The sequence below is a fragment of the Vigna radiata genome, chromosome 2 (genome assembly GCF_000741045.1).
Source record: "Vigna radiata var. radiata cultivar VC1973A chromosome 2, Vradiata_ver6, whole genome shotgun sequence".
NCBI lineage: Eukaryota > Viridiplantae > Streptophyta > Magnoliopsida > Fabales > Fabaceae > Vigna > Vigna radiata.
Genome location: NC_028352.1, coordinates 3,801,332 through 3,821,757, shown reverse-complemented (window position 1 = coordinate 3,821,757; position 20,426 = coordinate 3,801,332). Strand labels below are relative to the sequence as shown.

The 20,426-nt window shown below is 33.2% G+C and overlaps 1 protein-coding gene across 3 annotated transcripts; it reads left to right on the top strand.

The window, feature by feature from the left end:
• The first annotated feature begins 1,137 nt into the window (after window positions 1-1,137).
• On the top strand, window positions 1,138-19,962 carry LOC106756291 (eIF-2-alpha kinase GCN2). Of its 3 annotated transcripts, XM_014638664.2 has the most exons (29): window positions 1,142-1,545; window positions 1,662-1,730; window positions 2,252-2,311; window positions 2,409-2,514; window positions 2,982-3,086; window positions 3,418-3,804; window positions 4,637-4,768; window positions 4,854-4,940; window positions 5,046-5,132; window positions 5,223-5,328; window positions 6,794-6,905; window positions 8,745-8,799; window positions 9,061-9,230; window positions 10,045-10,229; window positions 11,405-11,553; window positions 11,676-11,925; window positions 12,281-12,560; window positions 12,662-12,755; window positions 13,956-14,036; window positions 14,235-14,291; window positions 14,854-14,985; window positions 15,070-15,153; window positions 15,294-15,402; window positions 15,488-15,624; window positions 18,171-18,278; window positions 18,724-18,809; window positions 18,973-19,075; window positions 19,166-19,288; window positions 19,527-19,962. In XM_014638664.2, exons 1-29 carry the CDS (start codon window positions 1,409-1,411, stop codon window positions 19,635-19,637), a joined length of 3,702 nt encoding a protein of 1,233 aa, XP_014494150.1. In that variant the 5' UTR covers window positions 1,142-1,408; the 3' UTR covers window positions 19,638-19,962. The 3 variants fall into 3 exon arrangements, with proteins under 3 accessions (XP_022634098.1, XP_022634097.1, XP_014494150.1); XM_022778376.1 differs by lacking the exon at window positions 19,527-19,962 and having other exon boundaries at window positions 1,140-1,545; window positions 18,950-19,075; XM_022778377.1 differs by lacking the exons at window positions 18,171-18,278; window positions 18,724-18,809; window positions 18,973-19,075; window positions 19,166-19,288; window positions 19,527-19,962 and having other exon boundaries at window positions 1,138-1,545; window positions 15,475-15,615.
• The last annotated feature ends 464 nt before the right edge of the window (window positions 19,963-20,426 follow it).

Here is a 20,426-nt window from a genome sequence, read left to right as displayed (position 1 = left end):
TAAAGTTTACATATTTCGGACAATATCTGTAATGATGGTTTTGGCATTGTTTTCTTAATTTTGTATGTACATTTTTTTAAAAAAAATCTTATTCCATAAAACTAAAATTATCTATCACATTTCTTATATTCTGGAAATTATATTCCGAAATTTTTTTGTTTCGATCTTGTTTGAGAAACTTTGTTCTAAAAATTTTAAAAAGATTATTCCAATTTTTTTTTCAGAACATGTATTTCGGAAGTTATTTTTCAAAAAGTAAAATATCATTTTAAAAATACGAGGGGGTGCTCGAAGAATTTGTGCGGGTGCAGGAAGCAAATGTTAAGGCTTTCGTGCCCCTTTTGTCTGAAGCATTTTTCATGACTGTGTGGGCTTGTCAATTACTTTCTGCACTCCATCATTTTTGGAATTTATTTTTTGAACACAATAAATAACTTTAGAATTTTATTTTTTATTTTTAAGTGAAACGCCCTTTTTTTCAAAGGAAAGCATTTTCAGGAAAAATTTTAAGGGGTGGAAGAAGAAATTTGATGAGATGGAGGAAACAATTGCCTAATTGCTTACATGTTTAATGTTGGCATTATCATGCTAATAGTTTTAGCTTACATGCAAGCGTTTTATGTTAATTTCAAGTAACACTTAATTTATTACAATATATGATAAGATATTTCTATTCCATATACACATTCTATGTATATTTTACTCTTTCACAAATTTATATTTTTACCATTTAAAAAGTTTAATATTATAAATATCATCTTTCAAGTGTTTAAAGAAACGAATACTACACATTTAATTTATTTTCAAGTGTCGTTATATTAACAAACATTCAATTTCAGTCTATACAAATATATTTTAAATTGTATAGTAAAAATAAATTCTGAATTCTGCCATTCAAAAATTTAAAATATGAATTTCATAGCAACCTTTTCAGTTTCATGAATTTTAGTAAAAAAGAAGAAGTAATTTTAGCTTTTAACAAAAAAAAAATCGGCATTTCAATGTTATGTACAGTGATTTGTGGTTTTTAAACTGGTTTAATTAATTAAAAAAGATGACATAATTGTGATTTTAACCCTATTCCGTAGTTAATTAACCTCTGTTTTGGATTTAATCAACCAACTTATTTACAAGTTCAAAAGTGTCGTGGTGCTAAATCAAATTCGAAACTCTATTACTAGTTATTTCCATTATGCAGAGTTTAATTTTGCGTTACAGCATGTGAACGGGAACGAAATCAATCACAGCTGTTGCAGATGAATGAAACCACCAAAGTATTGCTCATCTCTGACCACTCTCACTATATAAGAACCAAATCTCGCCACCGCCATCGCTGTGTCATCGTTGTCGAAACCGAAGACTCTCTTCTTCACCGCGCTGATTGAAACCGAATAGGATTCAGCTGAGAATGGGGCACAGTTCGAAGAAGAAGAAGCGCGGAGGCGGGAGCGGTCGCCGGAGCAAGGGGAGAACGCAGTCCAAAGATCACGCTTCTCAATCAGGCGCCGACGATTACGACCAGCTCTCCGAAGAGATTACCGCAGTGTAAGCTTCTTCTTTAGCTCCAACGCGCTTAGCTATCAGCGTGGATTTGAGTTTTATGTATTTCATGTGTTTTATTCGTTAACATGAAATGAATGCACGCGTTGTTGCTTGTTTAGATGCGCTATTTTCCAAGAAGACTGCAAAGTTCTTCCAGGCTCGCCTCCTCGTATAGTTATTAAGCTCAGGTACTTCTTATGTTTTTTTTTTTCTCTTCCTGTGATATTATATTAAATAATTTATGCATTGACTATGCAAGTCACTCAATAACATCTTGCCTTTTGCGTTATGTTTTACAATGATGGTTCCAGAATCATATCTATCACGCTTTCTTAGTAGTTGACGGTGTATAAAAATATTACGCTAGTGAAGGTGTATAACACTGATATCAGTCCTTGAAACTAGAAGTTTAATGAGTTTCTAAAAATGCAATCAAGATAAAGACTTAGAGTGATGATATTGACAGGTATTTAGCGAACTAGATGACTATGAATGGTTAAGTTTGGGGACTTGAATGAATTCTTAGACTAATTTGAAACTTTCTTAGTATCGGGGACTAATGTGACAACATTATACACTTTTTGGGATTAATAATGGTGGTTTACTCAATTAAACTTTGATAGTGCATAGAAAAACTTTGATATATAAATTAATGTTTGTAATAATTATCTCTCTTGTTGTTTGTTGTTTTCTTCATGAAATTGAACAGGCCTTACTCAAAGGACATGGGTTATGAAGATCTAGATGTTTCTGCTGCTCTTGTTGTCAGGTATGTTTAGTTAGTGACCCTTACTTTATTTGTTATGGGGATCTTTGTTGCTGACTCGCTGCCAACTCAATCACCATTTCTTTCTCATTCTTGCTAGGTGCTTGCCTGGGTATCCTTTCAAGTGTCCCAAGCTGCAGATTACACCGGAAAAAGGGTTATCAGAAGCTGATGCTGATAAGCTCTTATCTCTCCTCCATGATCAGGTCGAACACTTGTTTTGTTGTTAGCTTTGTGATCATATTTGTGTCAAGGATGAAATTGTGGTTACTCGGGCTTTGATGCTTCTGGTGCTTAAGAGTACTGCAAGCAAATTTAAGCAACCATATCTTGGGGTGCCAAAGTATATAGTAAGGGCAGAGGTTACCTAAAGGTGGATTTGCTACTTGTAATATGCAGAGAGACTAGGAAACCTTGTCATATTCTTGAAAGCCCAACCCCTGGCCCCTCACTCCTCCTTGGCCCCATATGTTCCGTTTCTGTCTGGTTTTATGCTTTTGTTGAACCTTGTTGCCCCTCTTGTTGTATTTCTCCTTTTCTCTATCACCCCCCACATATATCATAAAAAAATAGTACATTTTTGTGATAGCTGCTGGTCTCTCCCTTGTACTTTCCCTCGAGAAGGAGCGAAATGTATTTATGTTTCATTTTCCACTTTGTTCTTGTCCTTCAGGCTACTTTAAATGCTAGGGAGGGACGAGTAATGATCTTTAATCTGGTTGAGGCTGCTCAGGAATTTCTTTCTGGTATTGAGCCAATTGCCATATCAAATGATTCTGTGAGTTCACTATTCCATATTTTCTATTTAGATATAATAACTATTGTTATTCTCTGAAGCTTTTTATTACAATAACAGCATTGCTTTTTGTTTTAATACAAAATCAAGTTTGATGAAGTCAGTGTAGAACTGTTGATGTCTTTTAATTTCAAAATTAACCAAGAGCCTTTTTTACTTTATTGCTGCTAAATGCTTGACTGGAATCTGTTTTATAATTTTTTATATTTTAATTGTTGATGTGCTTGCATGTAGCTTTTGATGATTTATCTCTAAAAACAAGTTATTTTGCTGTTTAAATTGATTATAGCATGTTTTTGTCCTCCATCTGTAGAAGCTTCTACACTCAACTGTGGAAAGCAATGAAGAATTGTTTACCAAGGATAAGACATCTTTAAGTAAGAAGGGTTCCTTTGTTTATGGTTTCATAGACCTTTTCAGTGCCTATGGAGAAACGTGGAGTTGGGGTTTTGGAATGGATGAAACTGCCGGGAAAAGTTCTTCTCCCTTGTCCAATTTAGATGGCTCAAAACAAAGCTTTGAGGCTCATGAGAAGAAATTTAATAGTAAGGAAATGCCATTAGTTATGCAAGAACATCCTGCCGAATTAGGTACTGTCATAGAAGTTATTGAAGATAGCAAAAGTAGTTTATCTTTGACTAGTTCAAGTACATCATCAGAGGAGGATTTTGTAGGAAACGATAATGAAGGTGAGAAAGAGGTAATATATGATTTTGTTCTCATAAGTTCCATGTACTGCTTGTTTTATTTAAGTCTATTGTTTTCTTTTGTTTCCATGTCTTCTACATTAATGTTTTGGCTAGGGCAATAATTTTAGATGGACTCATTGTTGTTAAACTATAGGAAATAGAGAAGCATTTAGCCTACATTGTCTGTTTCTACAACAATGCAATTGATTTATTTATTTTTTGGAAAGCAAAATCAATAGAATAAATAGAGAAACTTTGATATCTTCTAATAAATAATAAATGTTACTAAACATTTATGTATGAAAAAACATGGTGGTGTCATTTGCATGTGGTTGATCCACCTGGTGGAGAAGGGTTCGATGTTGTTGTTGTTAGATATGTGAATTTGATGTTTGAAATCATTGCACAATGAGTAAAAAATATGAAAAAAATGGTAATTTTATAATTGGACGAAATTATTGTATATCTGCATATGTCATCCTATGACAGGCTTTTGTAGACCTATTCATGTTAGTCTTCATCAGAAAAGCCCTGCCTAGATGGCCCCTTTTACCCAGGCCCTACCTGAATTGATAACTTTAGTTTCTTGCAACAGTTCATCAGATAGGTCCAGCTTTGTTCCAATTTACCTAACAAAGATAACTCAAGATTTTTATGATGAAATTCCTTGAATTAATGAACTGTGCCTCCTTTCTTTCGGTGGATGGCAAATGTTTCATGTTTAAATGAAATTTAGAAATCATGTCATTGTTACTCTTTTCTTGGTATTATTGTAACTGGCTTGTATCTCTTTGAGACATTTGTTTGTGTCAAATCCTTTATTTTCTATCTTTACACTTGCAGTATTTTATTGTTGATAAGTATACAACTGAAGATAATGACGGTATTAATGAAAGTGAGTCTCCAAAGGCTCTGCCTTCTGACTTCTTGCCTCATCATCAGCCATCTCAAACAATTGAAAAGGATATACTAATGGTAAAATTCTAATTACTGTTGTCAGCTTCACTTCACATGAGAATTCTGCTCAGCATTGAATTGGGTTTCTTCTTTTTTGTATTAGGTTCACATGCTTCGCCTTGTTTGTGCTTCTAATAGATCATTGGCTGACTCTTTGCCACAAGTGGTAACCGAGCTGTATAATATAGGGGTACAAAAAAGATCACCGGTTCATAAATAAAAATATATTATTGCTTTAATTTCTAGATAATGTCTATTCTGCAGTTATCCTAATCCTTTTGAGTTATATTCCCAGATCATTTCTGATTTAGCACGCGATATGGCATGCAAATCACCTTCCATTTTTAACAAAACCTTTGATCGTGTTTTCCACAAACACCTGGTACCTGGTTGGCAAATCACTAGAACATTTGGTCCATTTCTCACCACTATATTTCTTGTTACTTATTTCTTTTATATATTTACTGTCTAGGCTTCATCGAGAATATCTCAATTTTGGAACCCTAATCTTGGAGGCTCAAACACAGTTTCACATACTTCTCGATATTTGAATGACTTTGAGGAGCTGCGTCCTCTAGGTAAACAAATGTCACGAATTTCTATTTTGAGTTATGTGTATGTATAATTCTGTGAGCATTAGATGTATGCCAAGATGGTTTGTTTTCTGTTGTAGTTTTACTTTTCTGTAGATGATTGAGTTCGTGCGCATTATGTTCCTTGGAAATTATAAGAGGAGTGATTCCAGTTATAGCTTTGGAAACAATAGGGTTAGAGATCTCAGATTGACTAAAGACCAACCAGTTATAGCTCAATCTCACCTTATAAGCCAACTTTTTGAGGTTGAGCTAAACTTAAAGTCTACTTTTTAAGATAGCATCAAAACCTATCCTAATAAGGATTGTTGGGCATATTATGTTACTCCTTATTAAGTTGCTATCAGACCATTCACAAATATCTAATCTCACACACGAGAAGTCCAATACTAGATATAGATGTTTTGGAGATCCCACATTGACTACAAATCTTACCATATTACAATATATAAGAAGTGGGTGTAGATCTTATTTTACTAGTCGGCTTTATGAGTTTGAATTAAATTTAAAGTTCACTTTCTAAATTAAAATTTATGATTTTAAAAAGTAGTTCAATTTTTTATATTGTTATTCCTTTTTTTCAAGTTGGTGAGAGTTTGGGCTGCAAATGGGTGCCGTTGTAACCCCTTCCCGCCCTTCTCTAGAAACAACAAAATTTAATTTATTACACTTCAGCTGCATCTTTGAAAATAGAGCTTCTTTCTTTTATGACTATAGGATGAAATAGTGTGTTGTCGAGTGGTTAATTAGGTTTTCTCATTTTTACCTAATTTCATTTTTGATCCATCAACTAATACTAATGTGAGTGTGTGACTCCCACAATGGCAACCAAACATAAATATGGTAAATAGAAGATAATGTTAAAAACAATATCAACACTATCTACCAATATCAAACAATAGCAAAAGTTTATGTTTTCCTAATTAACATAAAATGCAATATATCTAACAAGCTTGAATTTAATTCTCTAAATTTTTAAATTTTTTCAACCAAATTCTCCAATCAGTTTTCTTTTCTATTAAACTCTGAAATGCTTTTTTTTTTCACCAAATAATTAAAGGTTTAGCACACATATAGGAGAAAATAATGTTATAAAAAGTTCAAATGCCAGAAATTTGTAGGATATGAATTTAGGGTTGTGAAGGGGAAAAGATTTAGAATTTTCTTATTTTCGACCAAATATGATGTCTTGTTTGGTGGATTTTCAGCAAAATTTGGAATGATTTCAATGATTCAATTCATAGAGATTTTGAGAAGAAAATGACATTTGCGAGCTTTAAGAATATAAAACTGATGGATGGACTTAATTCAATAATTAAAATAATTGGACTAAAATTTAACAAAAAATATTGGGGGACCAGTATTGGACATTGGTTATAATAAAGGGCCTAAAAGTGCAATTAAACCTTTTTGTTTCTGTTGTAAAAGTTTTGCTTGGCTTTTGAAACAGGTCATGGTGGTTTTGGTCATGTTGTACTGTGCAAAAATAAACTTGACGGAAGGCAATATGCAGTAAAGAAAATTCGCCTTAAGGACAAAAGCATGCCTGACCGAATATTAAGGTAAACCTTAAATGAGCTCGGAAGGAGCTAGTTAGACCCTTGGCAACACTAATTGTTACTCACTTCTGATCTTAATATATATAATTTAGAAGAAATTAGTTGTCCTTTTTTCAAGGCATTTTATTAGGTTCTATGAAATATTAAACTTCCTCACCTTGCTTTTCCCTGTTAAATATTGTGAATATGCGTTTGTATCACTGATAACAATAATTCAGTGCATGATTATTACAGTAAATTACATTGTAACCATATTGTACAATATTAGAAAATTTTATGCAATTTAATTGTTTTCTTCAATTTTTTTTAAGAAAGTGGGTTGGATTGTTCATCTGCTCTTTCTAATTCAATTCCTGCATGCTAAAATTTATGATTAATTTTGAGGCTTTGGGACATGTTTTTTGAAGCTGTAAGCATATTTGTTGTTGAAACTTGATCCTCTTTAGAAGTCTGGGATTGATTTTGGTTCTTTGACTTAAAATTCGTATGGGTATTGGGAAGTCTGATTGTTAGTTAAAAGTTTGATAATCTGATAAAAATATTAATTGTTGTGGTGTTTGATTATGTCCTAGTAAACTAATCTTGTTAAGTTGTCAACATTTTCTCTCTTCTTTTTTTTTTTTTTTCATAGAGATTAGTGAATTTGGTTTCCTTAATGTATTGTAGTACGTGTGGTTTTGGTGACACTTTGTTTGCTCACAATTTTGAATTTCATCTACCTGTCTTAGTGGGCCATCTATGATTTTATTGTCACTACAATTATTGTTCCAAGATGCAAGGGTATGTTTGGCCCAACTTCAGTTTTACCTGTTAGTTACTTAAAGATAAATTAAAAATTAAAATGAAAAGTAATAGTTGTTTGTTAAATTTTACCTTTTGTTAGCCTAAATTTGCTTTTAAATTAACGGTAGTTTAATCTTTTTTTAAAGTTTTAATTTTATTTAAAACTACTTATCTTGTCAAATCATAAAACATACATATCAAATACGATATGCTATAACGATTAAATTTAGTTTTCAAAACAGTATTTTAAAATAAAATGTTAGAATACAAATGCTTAATAGTTTTATTTTTAAAATTGTTAAAAATAATTTAATTGATATTTTTTTAATGATGATGCACAAAGTTATTATAGCACTTTCAAGTATCCTTTACATTCGTGTATATATTGTGAATGATGCTTTAGAAGTTTACTTGCATTCTTCATCTTCTTCATATACAAAATATTCTACTACATGTACCCAGTTGATACTACCGCTCACAATTATAAAAATTTGAGACAAATAAAAAATCCGCAATATTAATAGTAAAAAGTTAAATGGAATCGAACTTTGCCTTATGTAGAAAGCTGGGCATAAGCCACGCCTTCTAACATATGTATAAATGTTTCTTATTTATACGATTTGTTCTTATGCAAATGATGTTTGACCCAGCTTCTCCTTTGGGGAGAAGAAAATTTAGAAATAAGCTGGCCCAAACACTACTTAATCTTTCTTTCAGTCTCGTTAATAAAGTTGGTTACTGCTTATCCTTTATTCCTTAAATTGTGTTCTCAAAATTAATCAAGCCATGAATAGCTGCATTAACTAGTTTCTCTTGTATCTTTAATTATAGCAAAGGAACCAAGATAAGATTTATTTGATTTATAGATCTTAGAGCCAGAAGAAAGGATGTATAACAATTTAACAGAAGATGCAGGCGGATTCATTTAAATATAGAATGGGAAATATAGTGTCATATGACTGCTGTCTGTTTCGTCCATTCTTCCATCTTTTCTTCTGTTTTCCCAGATAGATGTTTTATTTCCATTTCTTACTTGTTTATCTATTGTGTGAAAATCAGGGAAGTAGCTACACTTTCTCGTTTACAGCATCAACATGTTGTTCGGTATTATCAGGTAGAACTTTCTCCTTTTGTGGCCATTTTTTTTACTATTGAAACATTTTCTGTTTCTTGTTTAATTTATTATTTCCTTCTGATTCTGTATTAACTGAATTTTTTGTTATTTTTCAATGTAGTAATTTGTTGTGGATACTGCTTTAATTATATTCCAAGAGGATACAGTTTCTTGTAGAGTCAATGAGTAGAGATACACATATAAGCTTTCCTTTATCTATTTCCACATTATTTTCTGCTTGTATAACCCTACAACTTCCAGGCATGGTTTGAAACTGGAGTTTCTGATTCTTCTGGTGATTCTGCTTGGGGTTCAAAGACTACACTGAGCTCTACTTTCAGCTTTACCGCTGCAACTTCCAATGATGTCTTTGGGCATGAGAATCAGCTTGAATCAACTTACCTTTATATACAAATGGAATACTGTCCCAGGTAAGATTTTCAGTAAGTTCTGTTCTTTGCATTCCAATTTATTTGTGGGACCATACTTTCTTCAATGACAATAAGCTTGTCAAAAACCCATCCTTTGTGTATGCTTCAAGTCTTGTGTTCGCCCCCTTCTAGGTATCTTAAGGAAATATTATTTAGAAGCATAGAATTGCTCTTTTTTCCTTTGTGCAACAATTTAGGATTTTAAGTCAATTGATCCTTTGATTAATGTTACCCAGTTGACTATGAGATAAATGATATAATGATCTAACGAACAGCCTTTCAGTTTGTGGCTGATTAGAGTCTTGGGAGTTATATTTGCAAATATCATAATTTCCAAAATAGAAATTTTATTCATATTGAATGATACACCAATAGTTGTGTGTGAGCTATATGCATTAAAACCAAATGCTGAACAGGAAAAAGAAACAAATGAATTTAAAGTTAAATCCCACGATCCGAGGAATGTCTAACTGACAAAGGAATGAAATGGTCTGACTTTGTCTTCAAAGGATATAGTCTGTATCTGCAGTTTTCCTAAAATCTCTGATTGACTAGCACGGTTTTCTCGTGCAAATTAATAACGAGTAAAATCAAAGTGTCCAGACAATTTTACTGTCACATATTCTGGCCTCAGCCTAGAATCTTATTGACTCTACAAATAGGAAGGAATGGGAGTAGATTAGAGACTATGTAGTTTCCAAATTCGTTGGATACTGTATTACTCGCAAGCACAAACTCACAAGCCCTCTCATTGTCGTTGTATTCACTACATTTCATTCCTTTTCTTTTGTGGGTGGATTTGTCGGATATAAAGGACTCTTCGCCAGAAGTTTGAATCATACAATCATTTTGACAAAGAACTGGCTTGGCATTTGTTTCGTCAAATAGTGGAAGGCTTGGCACACATACATGGACAAGGAATAATTCATCGGGATTTAACACCAAATAACATATTCTTTGATGCTCGCAATGATATTAAAATTGGTGATTTTGGTCTTGGTAAGATCCTGATTACGTTGCAAGTTTATTTTCTTTCTCTTAATGTATTTTTCAAATATTTACTCTATTTTTCTTATTGTGACAATGGATAACTTCAATGTGTGGGAATGGTGCTTATGAATTTTTCAGAATTTTTTATAGGCCGAGAATTTCTTTGATATATTCTGGTCTTAGTTTGCACGCACAAAGTTTGTTTATCAAAGTTGTATTTCTAATTTTGTGTTTAGGATCAATAGTAAATACCTGCACATATATGCAATTTTTTCCCTGGATTTTTATTCTACCTGTTTACACAGCAGTGGCTTACCTTTCTTAGAGTGGAAATAGGCTAGGCAGACCACACTTTGATAGGTACCTATGACCTTCACTAAAGAAAGTCTGACCTAACCTACATGAAAGTCTAGTCTGACTTGCCAGTCTATTTAAGTTTGTTATAAAACCTTTAAAGGGCCAGTGGGATTATTGTATTATTCGCCTACATAAGTTTACTAATAATTACAATTTTCTTATATTATTATGTAATATATTTATTCTGTATATATATTATGCATAATAATGTGTGTGTGTGTTTATTTTGTAATAAAGTCCTTATACAAGTTTGATTTTTTAAGTGAGTCAACATGCTCAATAATTAAGAAAGGTAAATAAATGAATAATTTTATATTATAACAATTTTAATATATTAATAATACTAAATATTTGCTTAAATGGACCAATGTATATATTGGGCATAAAAGACTCTCTGAATAGTGTATGATCTCACATTTTTAAATGCCTCTCTTATTTCCTAAATTAACTTGGCCTGGCCTGGATCTATGTAAGCCAAGCCATAGGCCTTGTTGCGGATCTCCAGAATATATTTTGGACGTGCCAAAATTGATGTGTAAAATTTTTGAAGGTGCTAATTGTATAAAATATACTAAAATTAAAATAAATTATTTTTACTTATTTATTAATTTATATATTAAAAAAAATTGGAGGGGGGCTAAGGTCCGGAGAACAAAGCCCTGCCACTACATGACCTATTTCCACCCGTCTCAATATGGTTTGCCTACTTTTTAATTGAAAAATCATATAGAGTGATTCCATATAATAGTTTAAACATTCAACTCTGGAAGGGAGTGATGATTGTTTTTAGATGCAACATCAATTTTTCTACTTTCCCCCTTTTCCAGCCAAGTTCTTGAAGTTAGAGCAGCTGGACCAAGATGTGGGCCACACTGCTGATGCAACTGGAGTTTCCATTGATGGCACTGGACAAGTGGGGACATATTTCTATACAGCTCCTGAAATTGAGCAAGGATGGCCCAAGATTGATGAAAAGGTTCATAGCATTCATCATTATTTTATTCTAATCAGTTGGTTGATTCCTGTTACATCTATGCAGCCATATAATCTGTTGATTTATGCCAAATCATGTGATTCTTGAGTTTATTTGGGTTATAGGCTGATATGTACAGCTTAGGAGTGGTTTTCTTTGAGCTTTGGCACCCATTTGGGACAGCAATGGAGAGACACGTTGTTTTATCTGATTTGAAACAGAAAGGGGAAGTTCCATCAATTTGGGTTGCTGAATTTCCAGAACAGGAATCCTTACTGAGGCAGTTAATGTCTCCAGCTCCTTCAGATCGCCCTTCTGCCACAGAACTTCTGCAAAATGCATTTCCTCAGCGAATGGAGTCTCAATTATTGGATGGCAAGTGATTATGACATTTTTTGTGCATTCTAATACTTTGTATTCTCATATAGAACCTACATATTGCATTATTATCAGTCAAAAATAATTCATTTCCTAATCGTATTGGTAAGGTTAGCTATCTATATAATACAACATTTGGTTATGGCTTTTTTCTAATAATCTGAAACATTTTGAGTGCCTAGGAGTACAAATATAGAAACAATTTGATGATCTTGGTAAGTGCAGTTAATAATGCAAATTAAAATGTGACTATTGGTACAGACTGTTGGCATCTAAGAGTTACATGCCGCTTGGGACATTTTTTTATTGTATCTTGCATTTTCCTGAACAACTTTTAATTCTCTATGTTCAGATATCCTTAGAACAATGCAGAAATCAGAGGATACAAGCATATATGATAAAATTTTAAATGCTATCTTTGACGAAGAGATGCTAAGCACAAAACACATTCGTCAGGTTGGTAGATTGGGATCAGTTGGAGATAGCAGTTCATCCATTCAGTACACAGAATTTGAAACAGAGGTTCGGGATTATGTTGTAGATATGAACAGGGAAATTTTTAGACAGCATTGTGCAAAGCACCTTGAAATATCAACAATGAGATTATTGGAAGATTGTCCACAGTTTAATAGGTCAATATCTTTTTAATTTATTTTCTACCTTATGGCAATTGTTTATGAACGTGTCAACCTAGATATATGATTTCTTTTTTCTTTCTATTTTTGCTGAGTAGAAATGCAGTTAAACTTCTGACACATGGAGGAGACATGCTTGAACTTTGCCATGAGTTGCGTTTTCCGTTTGTGAACTGGATTATATTCAACCAGGTACTGAATATTTAGCTTAATTTTATTTCTTTCCGTTTTCTTCAACTATATTTTATTGTGTTTAAATTTGGAAATTGCATATAAGATGGTCAATCTCGTAATAACTGGTATACCATTACAGGCAGGAGTATTTTTGGCTGTAATGTAATGTTGGATTTGTGGATGCAAACTCGTGTAGAGTTATTTGACTATTTCTCTAGTGTGCTTTTAATGGACGGAAAATAATGTGCTTTCTAGTATTAGATTTAATGTCTAAACCATGCTTCAAGCATAAAAATAAGCTATTTGGGGAACAAATATCAAGATTCACTTTGAAATTCTTTTGCGTCATAAATTTTTTTAATGAACTATAATAGTAGGTCTGATGGCATTAGTGGATTTAAAATAATGATCATAGAACTTGGTCTTCTATATAATGTGCCTTTGTGCTTGTAAGTGGTAATAACTCTTATGTGGATGGTCTTTAAACACAACGGCTATGGGATTTCTTAAGTCCTACTTAAATGGAACTCTGTTAAGATATAGAGTTAGCAAAATGAGTTTATTGTTCTTATGAGTGTGTTTGAAATGTAAATTAAATTGTGTTTAGTAATTTGGAAAATAGAAAATGATTTTATTTAGATCCCATGGGCTTTAATGTTTTAGGTTTAAGAGTACATTCAAATATGGTGGGATTGGTTATGATTTTATTTGACTTCGAATAGATAAGCTATTTTACCCATGCTAGTCATGCCTACTAGTCTAGCTTCACAATGAGAGATGTCATATTAAGGGTAAACAATTAATGTAATAAAATTACATTAAATCAGTTCTATGGTATTGACAAGTTCCAAAAATAAGATTCAATAATCCGATTTTTCATAATAAGTTCCAAACACAAGATTAAATTTTCAAATCATATAAAAAAATCTAACCAATCACAGCACAGCCTAAAGCTGTTCATAAAAAATCTAAATTGAAAATGTCAAAACAAGAATTTTACAGAAACAGTTTTTTTACTTTTCTGTAGTGTTGCTCATAACATCTTTGCCCCGTGCAACAGAAGTATAAAATGTAGAGGTAGAAGAAATTTTAATATTTGAACTGCATCTAAAAGAAATATAATGTCCTTGGCAGTTTTTCAATTGCTTCTCTATTATTTAACCTGGATTTCTGCAAGGCATAAGTACTGAATGTGAAACAAATTTACATGATATGTAGAAATCTTCATTTAAACGATATGAGATATCATGTGTCTTTAGAAGAGCAGTTGGTCATTCATCACCAAATCGCTACCTTCAGGTACTATTCCACATACTATTTCTGATGAGTTTTTGTTATTGTTCCTTTCTTTTATCGAATCAATTTGAGGGAACTCTACAAATGTGATTTGATAATTTGCCTTTGTTGGGTTTCCTCATGTATTGTATGGCGGTTTGTGATGTTTTTTCATGGATCTTTCCTGCAAATCTTGTTGCCTGTTCAAATCATTGCCCTCAGGGAGATTTTGACATTATTGGTGGCACCTCGGCATTGACAGAAGCAGAGGTCATAAAGGTGCAATTTTCTACTGCATATTGTTAGATTTTCTATTTCACTCTGGTTTTGTTTTCTTTTTTATTAAGCTCTGCAAGTTGTTACAAGTAGTTATCGATGATAGCATTATGATGCTCAATAGTTAGCTGTACAACTTGGTTTTGTCAGTTGAACTCAATTCCTAAATTTCATTCCATGGTAGATAAATTTGTCCTTTTTTATATTGTTTTTGAAGTAAAACTTGAGATATGACTATATTGCTTGAAATATTAGTTCTCAGCCATATGAATTTATATTATAATCACTTCACAGTTGGATCCCCATGTTTTAGGGAATAGATAATGTATACTATTTAAAGAAGCTTTCCTAACCTAAATATGTGCAGATAATAAATCCTAGTAAACAAGGAAATACATAACTAAGGAAACAAGGAAATATAAGACTTAGAATCTCAAAAGACAGAATCTTCGCTGCACAACATAATTTATTCATTCTGAGCGGAAATCCTTCAGACCTGTTTCGTATGATGTTTGACCATTTTGTGGTATACTAAACTTCAGCTTATTTACTAATTGTATTACAGGTCACAAGGGACGTAGTCACTTGTTTTTTTCATGCAGATTCATGTGACATTCATCTCAACCATGCTGACCTTCTGGATGCAATTTGGTCATGGACTGGAGTAAAGGTAGAACACAGACTCAAAGTAGCAGAGGTATGTAGTCTCAGTGATGCAGTCATATGGCCTAGATTATTAAGTTTGTGGGTATCTAGTATAACCATATTTAATTTTCCGAAGCTTCTCTCAATGATGGGTTCTTTGCGCCCACAATCCTCAGAAAGGAAATCAAAATGGGTCGTGATAAGGCGGCAGCTTTTGCAGGTAAGAAAATTTGTAAAGAAATCTTGCATCTTTGGCTACAATTAGTGTTGTTTGGTTGTTGCAGTTTCATTTTGTTAATTATAATGTTGAAAGAAAACAGTTTCAAATGAAATTATTCAGTTAATTTTAATACTTTTCAGGAACTGAATTTAGCAGAGGCTAAGGTAAATAGGTTACAGACTGTAGGTTTAAGATTTTGTGGATCTGCAGATCATGCACTCCCCCGATTAAGAGGAGCTCTTCCATCTGGTATTATTCTTATAGTTAGATTGTAATGTACAATATATATGAGAGAAGAAAGTTCATTCTCACTGGCAATAGTAAACTGTTGCAGATAAACGTACATTCAAGGTGCTTGATGAGTTGTCTGAGCTTGTCAGTCTCCTGAGAATTTGGAAGATTGAAAAAAATATATATATTGATGCGTTAATGCCACCAACTGAAAGTTATCACAGAGATTTGTTTTTTCAGGTACCATAATCTTTTAGTTTTTTTTTTTCCCCTAAACTATTAAACCTTTGTTATATTGTATCAACACCAAGATTGCATTTTGTAGCAAACACTTCTCAATCCTTACTTGTGATTTGTCTTTTCTAAATATGAACTGCTGGATTGGTCCAGAGACTTGGAGTTGGAGATACTGTGTCTGTATATGAATAGCTTGTTTCCCTCAATATAGCGTACCTTCTTAGGCATTACACAATGATTGACGATTGAGTAATGCAAAGGCAACATTTATATCTTGCATTCTAGTGTCTACAATTATTTTACGTTGTCTGTATCTATCTGACACTCTTCCAAGCTATTCTTTTCTACCTAGTTTTCCAATTTGGCTTAAATTTGGGAAGCGATGATTTTTAAAAGCTTCTCTCCAAGTGTGTGAAAGAACTCTTCTACCAAAAAATTGTAATCGAAAATTAATAGAACCATGAAAAGTACTACTGGAAACAAGACTATATCTTGTAAATCTTTATTTCTTTATTTCCAATTCTGCACCTAGCAATGTAATAGGCATAGAAATGGCTTAGAATGTCACAACATATTTTCCTCAAAGATTGTTCGAGAGATCCTCACTCTCCACAATAATCTTGAACTTTTCCTTTTCTTCCTCCCAAAGAAACCCCTACTCACCTCCTAATAAGACTATTTATAATAGTTTGTTACAGTTATGTAATTACAACTATATTAAATACCTTCCCTTTTCCTTTTGTAAACTGTTTCAAACCTATCAATATCCCCTCCATGAAGATTCACTTATCCTCAAGGTGAAATTCTGGAAATTCTTTATGAATGCAGGCAGTAGATTCCCAACTATCAGGAAGATGTTTCCATTTGATAAGAACTTCTAAGTCACCTTGAGTGGTCTTTCTTGTATCTAGCAGTTGTTCTGGATATACTTCCAGAATATAGTCTTCAGTAGGTGGAGGAGGCAGGGGCTGGGTATATGTGGCTGGCTGCCCTCCCTGGTGACTAGTGATGCTACTTGCTATGTAATCTTCGACTGTACTAGTTTGTGTTATTCCAATTAAAATTTCAAAAGGATTTTTTAACATAGTGGGTTGAAACCTTCCTACTACTGCAACTTTGAAAGCGTCCCATGTGGGATTGGGGTTACATTTTTCCCACCATTGAAACCAATATAATGTCTTTCCTTCCAAAGCAATCATCACCGCTTGCATACTTCTTCAGTTACCTCCTTCAACCCAAAATACCACTCCAGCCTATTTGTCCACCCATAAGCTTCTTCACCTGCAAAGCAGGAACATCAAGTTTCCTCCACCGTGAATGAGGATTCGGATGGCACCTATCTTCCTGTGCTCGTGGTCCAATTCTTTCATTCACTGTGGATGAGTGGTCAGATGGTTTCCCACCATAAGATATCTTTTCCAGAACTACTGTGAGTCTGCTGATCAAATTCTCAAGCCGTTGGAAACTCTCATGATGTTCCTTTTCTGCTCTATCATGATCTTGAACCAGTTCTTGCACTATCTTTTCCAGTCCATCCAATCTTGATTCTATTCTTGTATTCACCATGTCCCACACAGCTACCACATGGTCAAGAAAGAAACTCTGAATACCAATTGATAGAACCACGAAAAGTACAACTGGAAACAAGACTCTGTCTTGTAAATCTTTATTGCTTTATTTCCAATTCTGCACCTACAATGTAATAGGCATAGACATGGCTTAGAATTTTACAACATATTTTCCTCAGAGGTTGTTTGAGAGAACCTCACTCTCCACAATAATCCTGAATTTTTCCTTTTCCTCCTCCCAAAAAAACTCTTGCTCACCTCCTCATAAGACCATTTATAATAGTTTGTTACAGTTATGTAATTACAACTATATTAACTACCTTCCCTTTTCCTTCTTTTCTAAACTGTATCAAACCTATAAAAAATGATTGAGATTGAACGAACTTATCTTGATCGAAGTGCCACATAACGAACTATTAAAATTATATAAGGGTATAATAATTTCATGATGCTGGTCGCTTATGTCATTTTGTAAACAATAGTCTGTTTGAGTTATACTGGAAAAGAAATGAAACAGTTGTGATAAAGGATAATTAATCAGAACTAACACGTATCAAACTGTTGGTATGGAGTTAAACTTGTCGAGTAATAATTATCAGTCTAAGCCTCTGGTTATGTTACTTCATATGAAAGAAGAATGAACTTGAATCCATCAATCAACGAGTCAGTTTTTATTATCCACCTTTGTTTATTTTCTCACTTGGTTTCACTAGTGTTTTCAACATCTAACATTCCATGTGAAAAAGTTCGTCAAGATATCTGTTATGTATATTTTTATGAAATTGTTATAATTAGGAAAACCATGGAATATTTGTAAAAAAGGTTATCAATGTTCCATAAATTTTGCATCTTTTCTTGATAAAGAACTGGGTACATTTAATTTTTAGAATATTTTTATTACTTGACGGTTCTGTGGAATTGCATATCATGGATGAGAAGGTAGAATATGTGATTCTGATGAAGTTGAACTTGTCTTGGAAGGTATACTTAAGGAAGGAGAACAGTCCTGGATCTCTCTCTGAAGGTGCCTTGCTGGCTGTTGGTGGTCGATATGATTACTTGCTTCAGCAGCTGTGGAGAAGTGACTCTGTAGGTTATGCACACACTTTTTTTTTTTTTTCTGATTGACCTTGAGATGGCTGGTATATTCTATCCTATTTTTCTTTCTGTATTTCTCTGAATGTTAGACATTTTAGAATGTGCAATAATCATGTGTGCCTATGCATTAACAATTATAGAATTCAATTGCAATTTGCTTGAATAACAAATTGTCATGCTTAAACTCTTTGGCCTGAATTTGAAAAAGTACCAACATATCGTGTTCAGGTTTGTCCTTCATGCTCCAGATATATGTATTGATGTTAACCTTTTCCCAAAATTATGATATCAATGATCTGTTACTGATGATGTCATATGTTTCACTTGCATGTGTTTCAGTTTTGACGGTGTTTGCTTCTTACAGTTCTAGACAACTTAAAGTTTCTTTTCACTGTGAATTTTATAATGTTTCTTACATGTCTTCTCCGTTATCTAGAAAGGAAATCCTCCCACTGGTGTGGGGACTAGCATTGCACTGGAGACAATAATTCAGAATTGTCCTGTAGATATCAAGCCCAATAGGTTATTGTCTTTCAACTTAAACTTTCCTACGTCATGTTATTTTAACATTTAATAAATCCTTGACAATTGGTTATTATCTTTTCAGTTACATTTTTAATTTATAGATTAACACATACAGACCATAGATAAAACTGGATTAGTTGGTTTTCCTCAACTGTTTCAGAAACGAAGGCACCACCAATATTCTTGTCTGTTCTAGAGGCGGAGGAGGTCTCCTGGTGGAGCGCATGGAGCTAGTTGCGGAATTATGGGAGGAGAACTTTAAGGTTGAAATATCCAATCAATTATAATCTGCTTTTTTTTTTTTTTTTTTTTTTTATGAATTGCTTCTGTTCACTCATCTTTCGTATCATCAGGCTGAATTCGTTCCTACCCCTGATCCCAGTCTTACGGAGCAGTACGAGTATGCTAATGAACATGGTATCAAATGCCTTGTCATCATCGCAGATACAGATTTTTCCTTGACAGACTCTGTTAAGGTAATGTTCTCTCTGCAATTCAATTCTCAAAGAGTCGTTCAATAGCGATTTTTATTGATCTCAGGGATTGTTGCTTAAAAGAATTCTATTACATGACTTCCTACTTCATGTAAAACCTCGTAGACTTTGTGTGTATGAGCTATGCAAACTGAACTAGGTCATTTCTAGCTATAGATACAAATAATTCTGCAAGGAAGAAGTTATGTGCAGTGCTAACTAATTTACTTACGGCCTCCAGGTTCGACACCTTGAACATAAGAGGGAGAAAAGTGTGGAGAGAAAAAACCTAGTTAAGTTTCTATCGGATGCCATGGCAACACAATTTAGAAATCCCTCCATTTGGATTTGATCGAATGTTAACAGAAATTCAACTGCTTTGCCTTCAACATTAATAGAGGGAGTTGTTACATACTGAATATTTTCGGCAATTGTACATCATCAACGTGGATGCCTTCCATTTTTCAGTTTTCAAAATGTAGAACTGTAGAAGAGAATTCGTGTATATCAGTTTTGCAGTTGTCACCGCCCTTCCCTCTCCCCTTGTGCATGGTTGTGACTTCCAATGATGTAAGTATGTACATAGTATGAGTAGTTGTAATTCCTTTTGTGCTTAAAAAACCCTGTAAATAGTGGCTATTGATGATCCATTGTAACTATTTTTTTTTTTTCCTTTTTACATTACATGAGTATTTTGACCTTTGTTTTTGATGAAATGAAACAGAATAAGTGTCAGAAAATGTTTGATACTTATAGAATGATTAGATTTTCAATCTCAACATAGTATTTTAGGGACTTAAATAAAAGTTGTATTCTGTTCATCCATATTTCACTATGGGATGCTTACTTTAGTCTTAGTGTCCAGGATTTTCATATTTTATTTTACGCATTTAGCCAACGAAAATGGCATTTTAAAAGTTCAGTTTTCTAAAAAAAATGCAATAAAATTTTTGGAATAAGGACAACGAATAACATTGGAATTAATTTTTGGATTAATCATTTTAGAATATTCTATAATAATTTTTTATTATGGCATAACATTTTGGAAACAATATAAATGTATTTTCTATTATTTGTCTTATAAATATACAATTTTGAAGTCCACTGGAATGTCCTTTCCGACATGCAGCGCACAATCACC

What these genes read in the sequence shown, in the direction of transcription:
- LOC106756291 (XM_014638664.2), top strand. Translation starts at nt 1,409, where the DNA reads ATGGGGCACAGTTCGAAGAAGAAGAAGCGCGGAGGCGGGAGCGGTCGC. An exon ending in TGAGGAGCTGCGTCCTCTAG is followed by an intron (nt 5,329 to 6,793) that starts GTAAACAAATGT and finishes CTTTTGAAACAG; the next exon opens with GTCATGGTGGTTTTGGTCAT. An exon ending in ATGCCTGACCGAATATTAAG is followed by an intron (nt 6,906 to 8,744) that starts GTAAACCTTAAA and finishes TGTGAAAATCAG; the next exon opens with GGAAGTAGCTACACTTTCTC.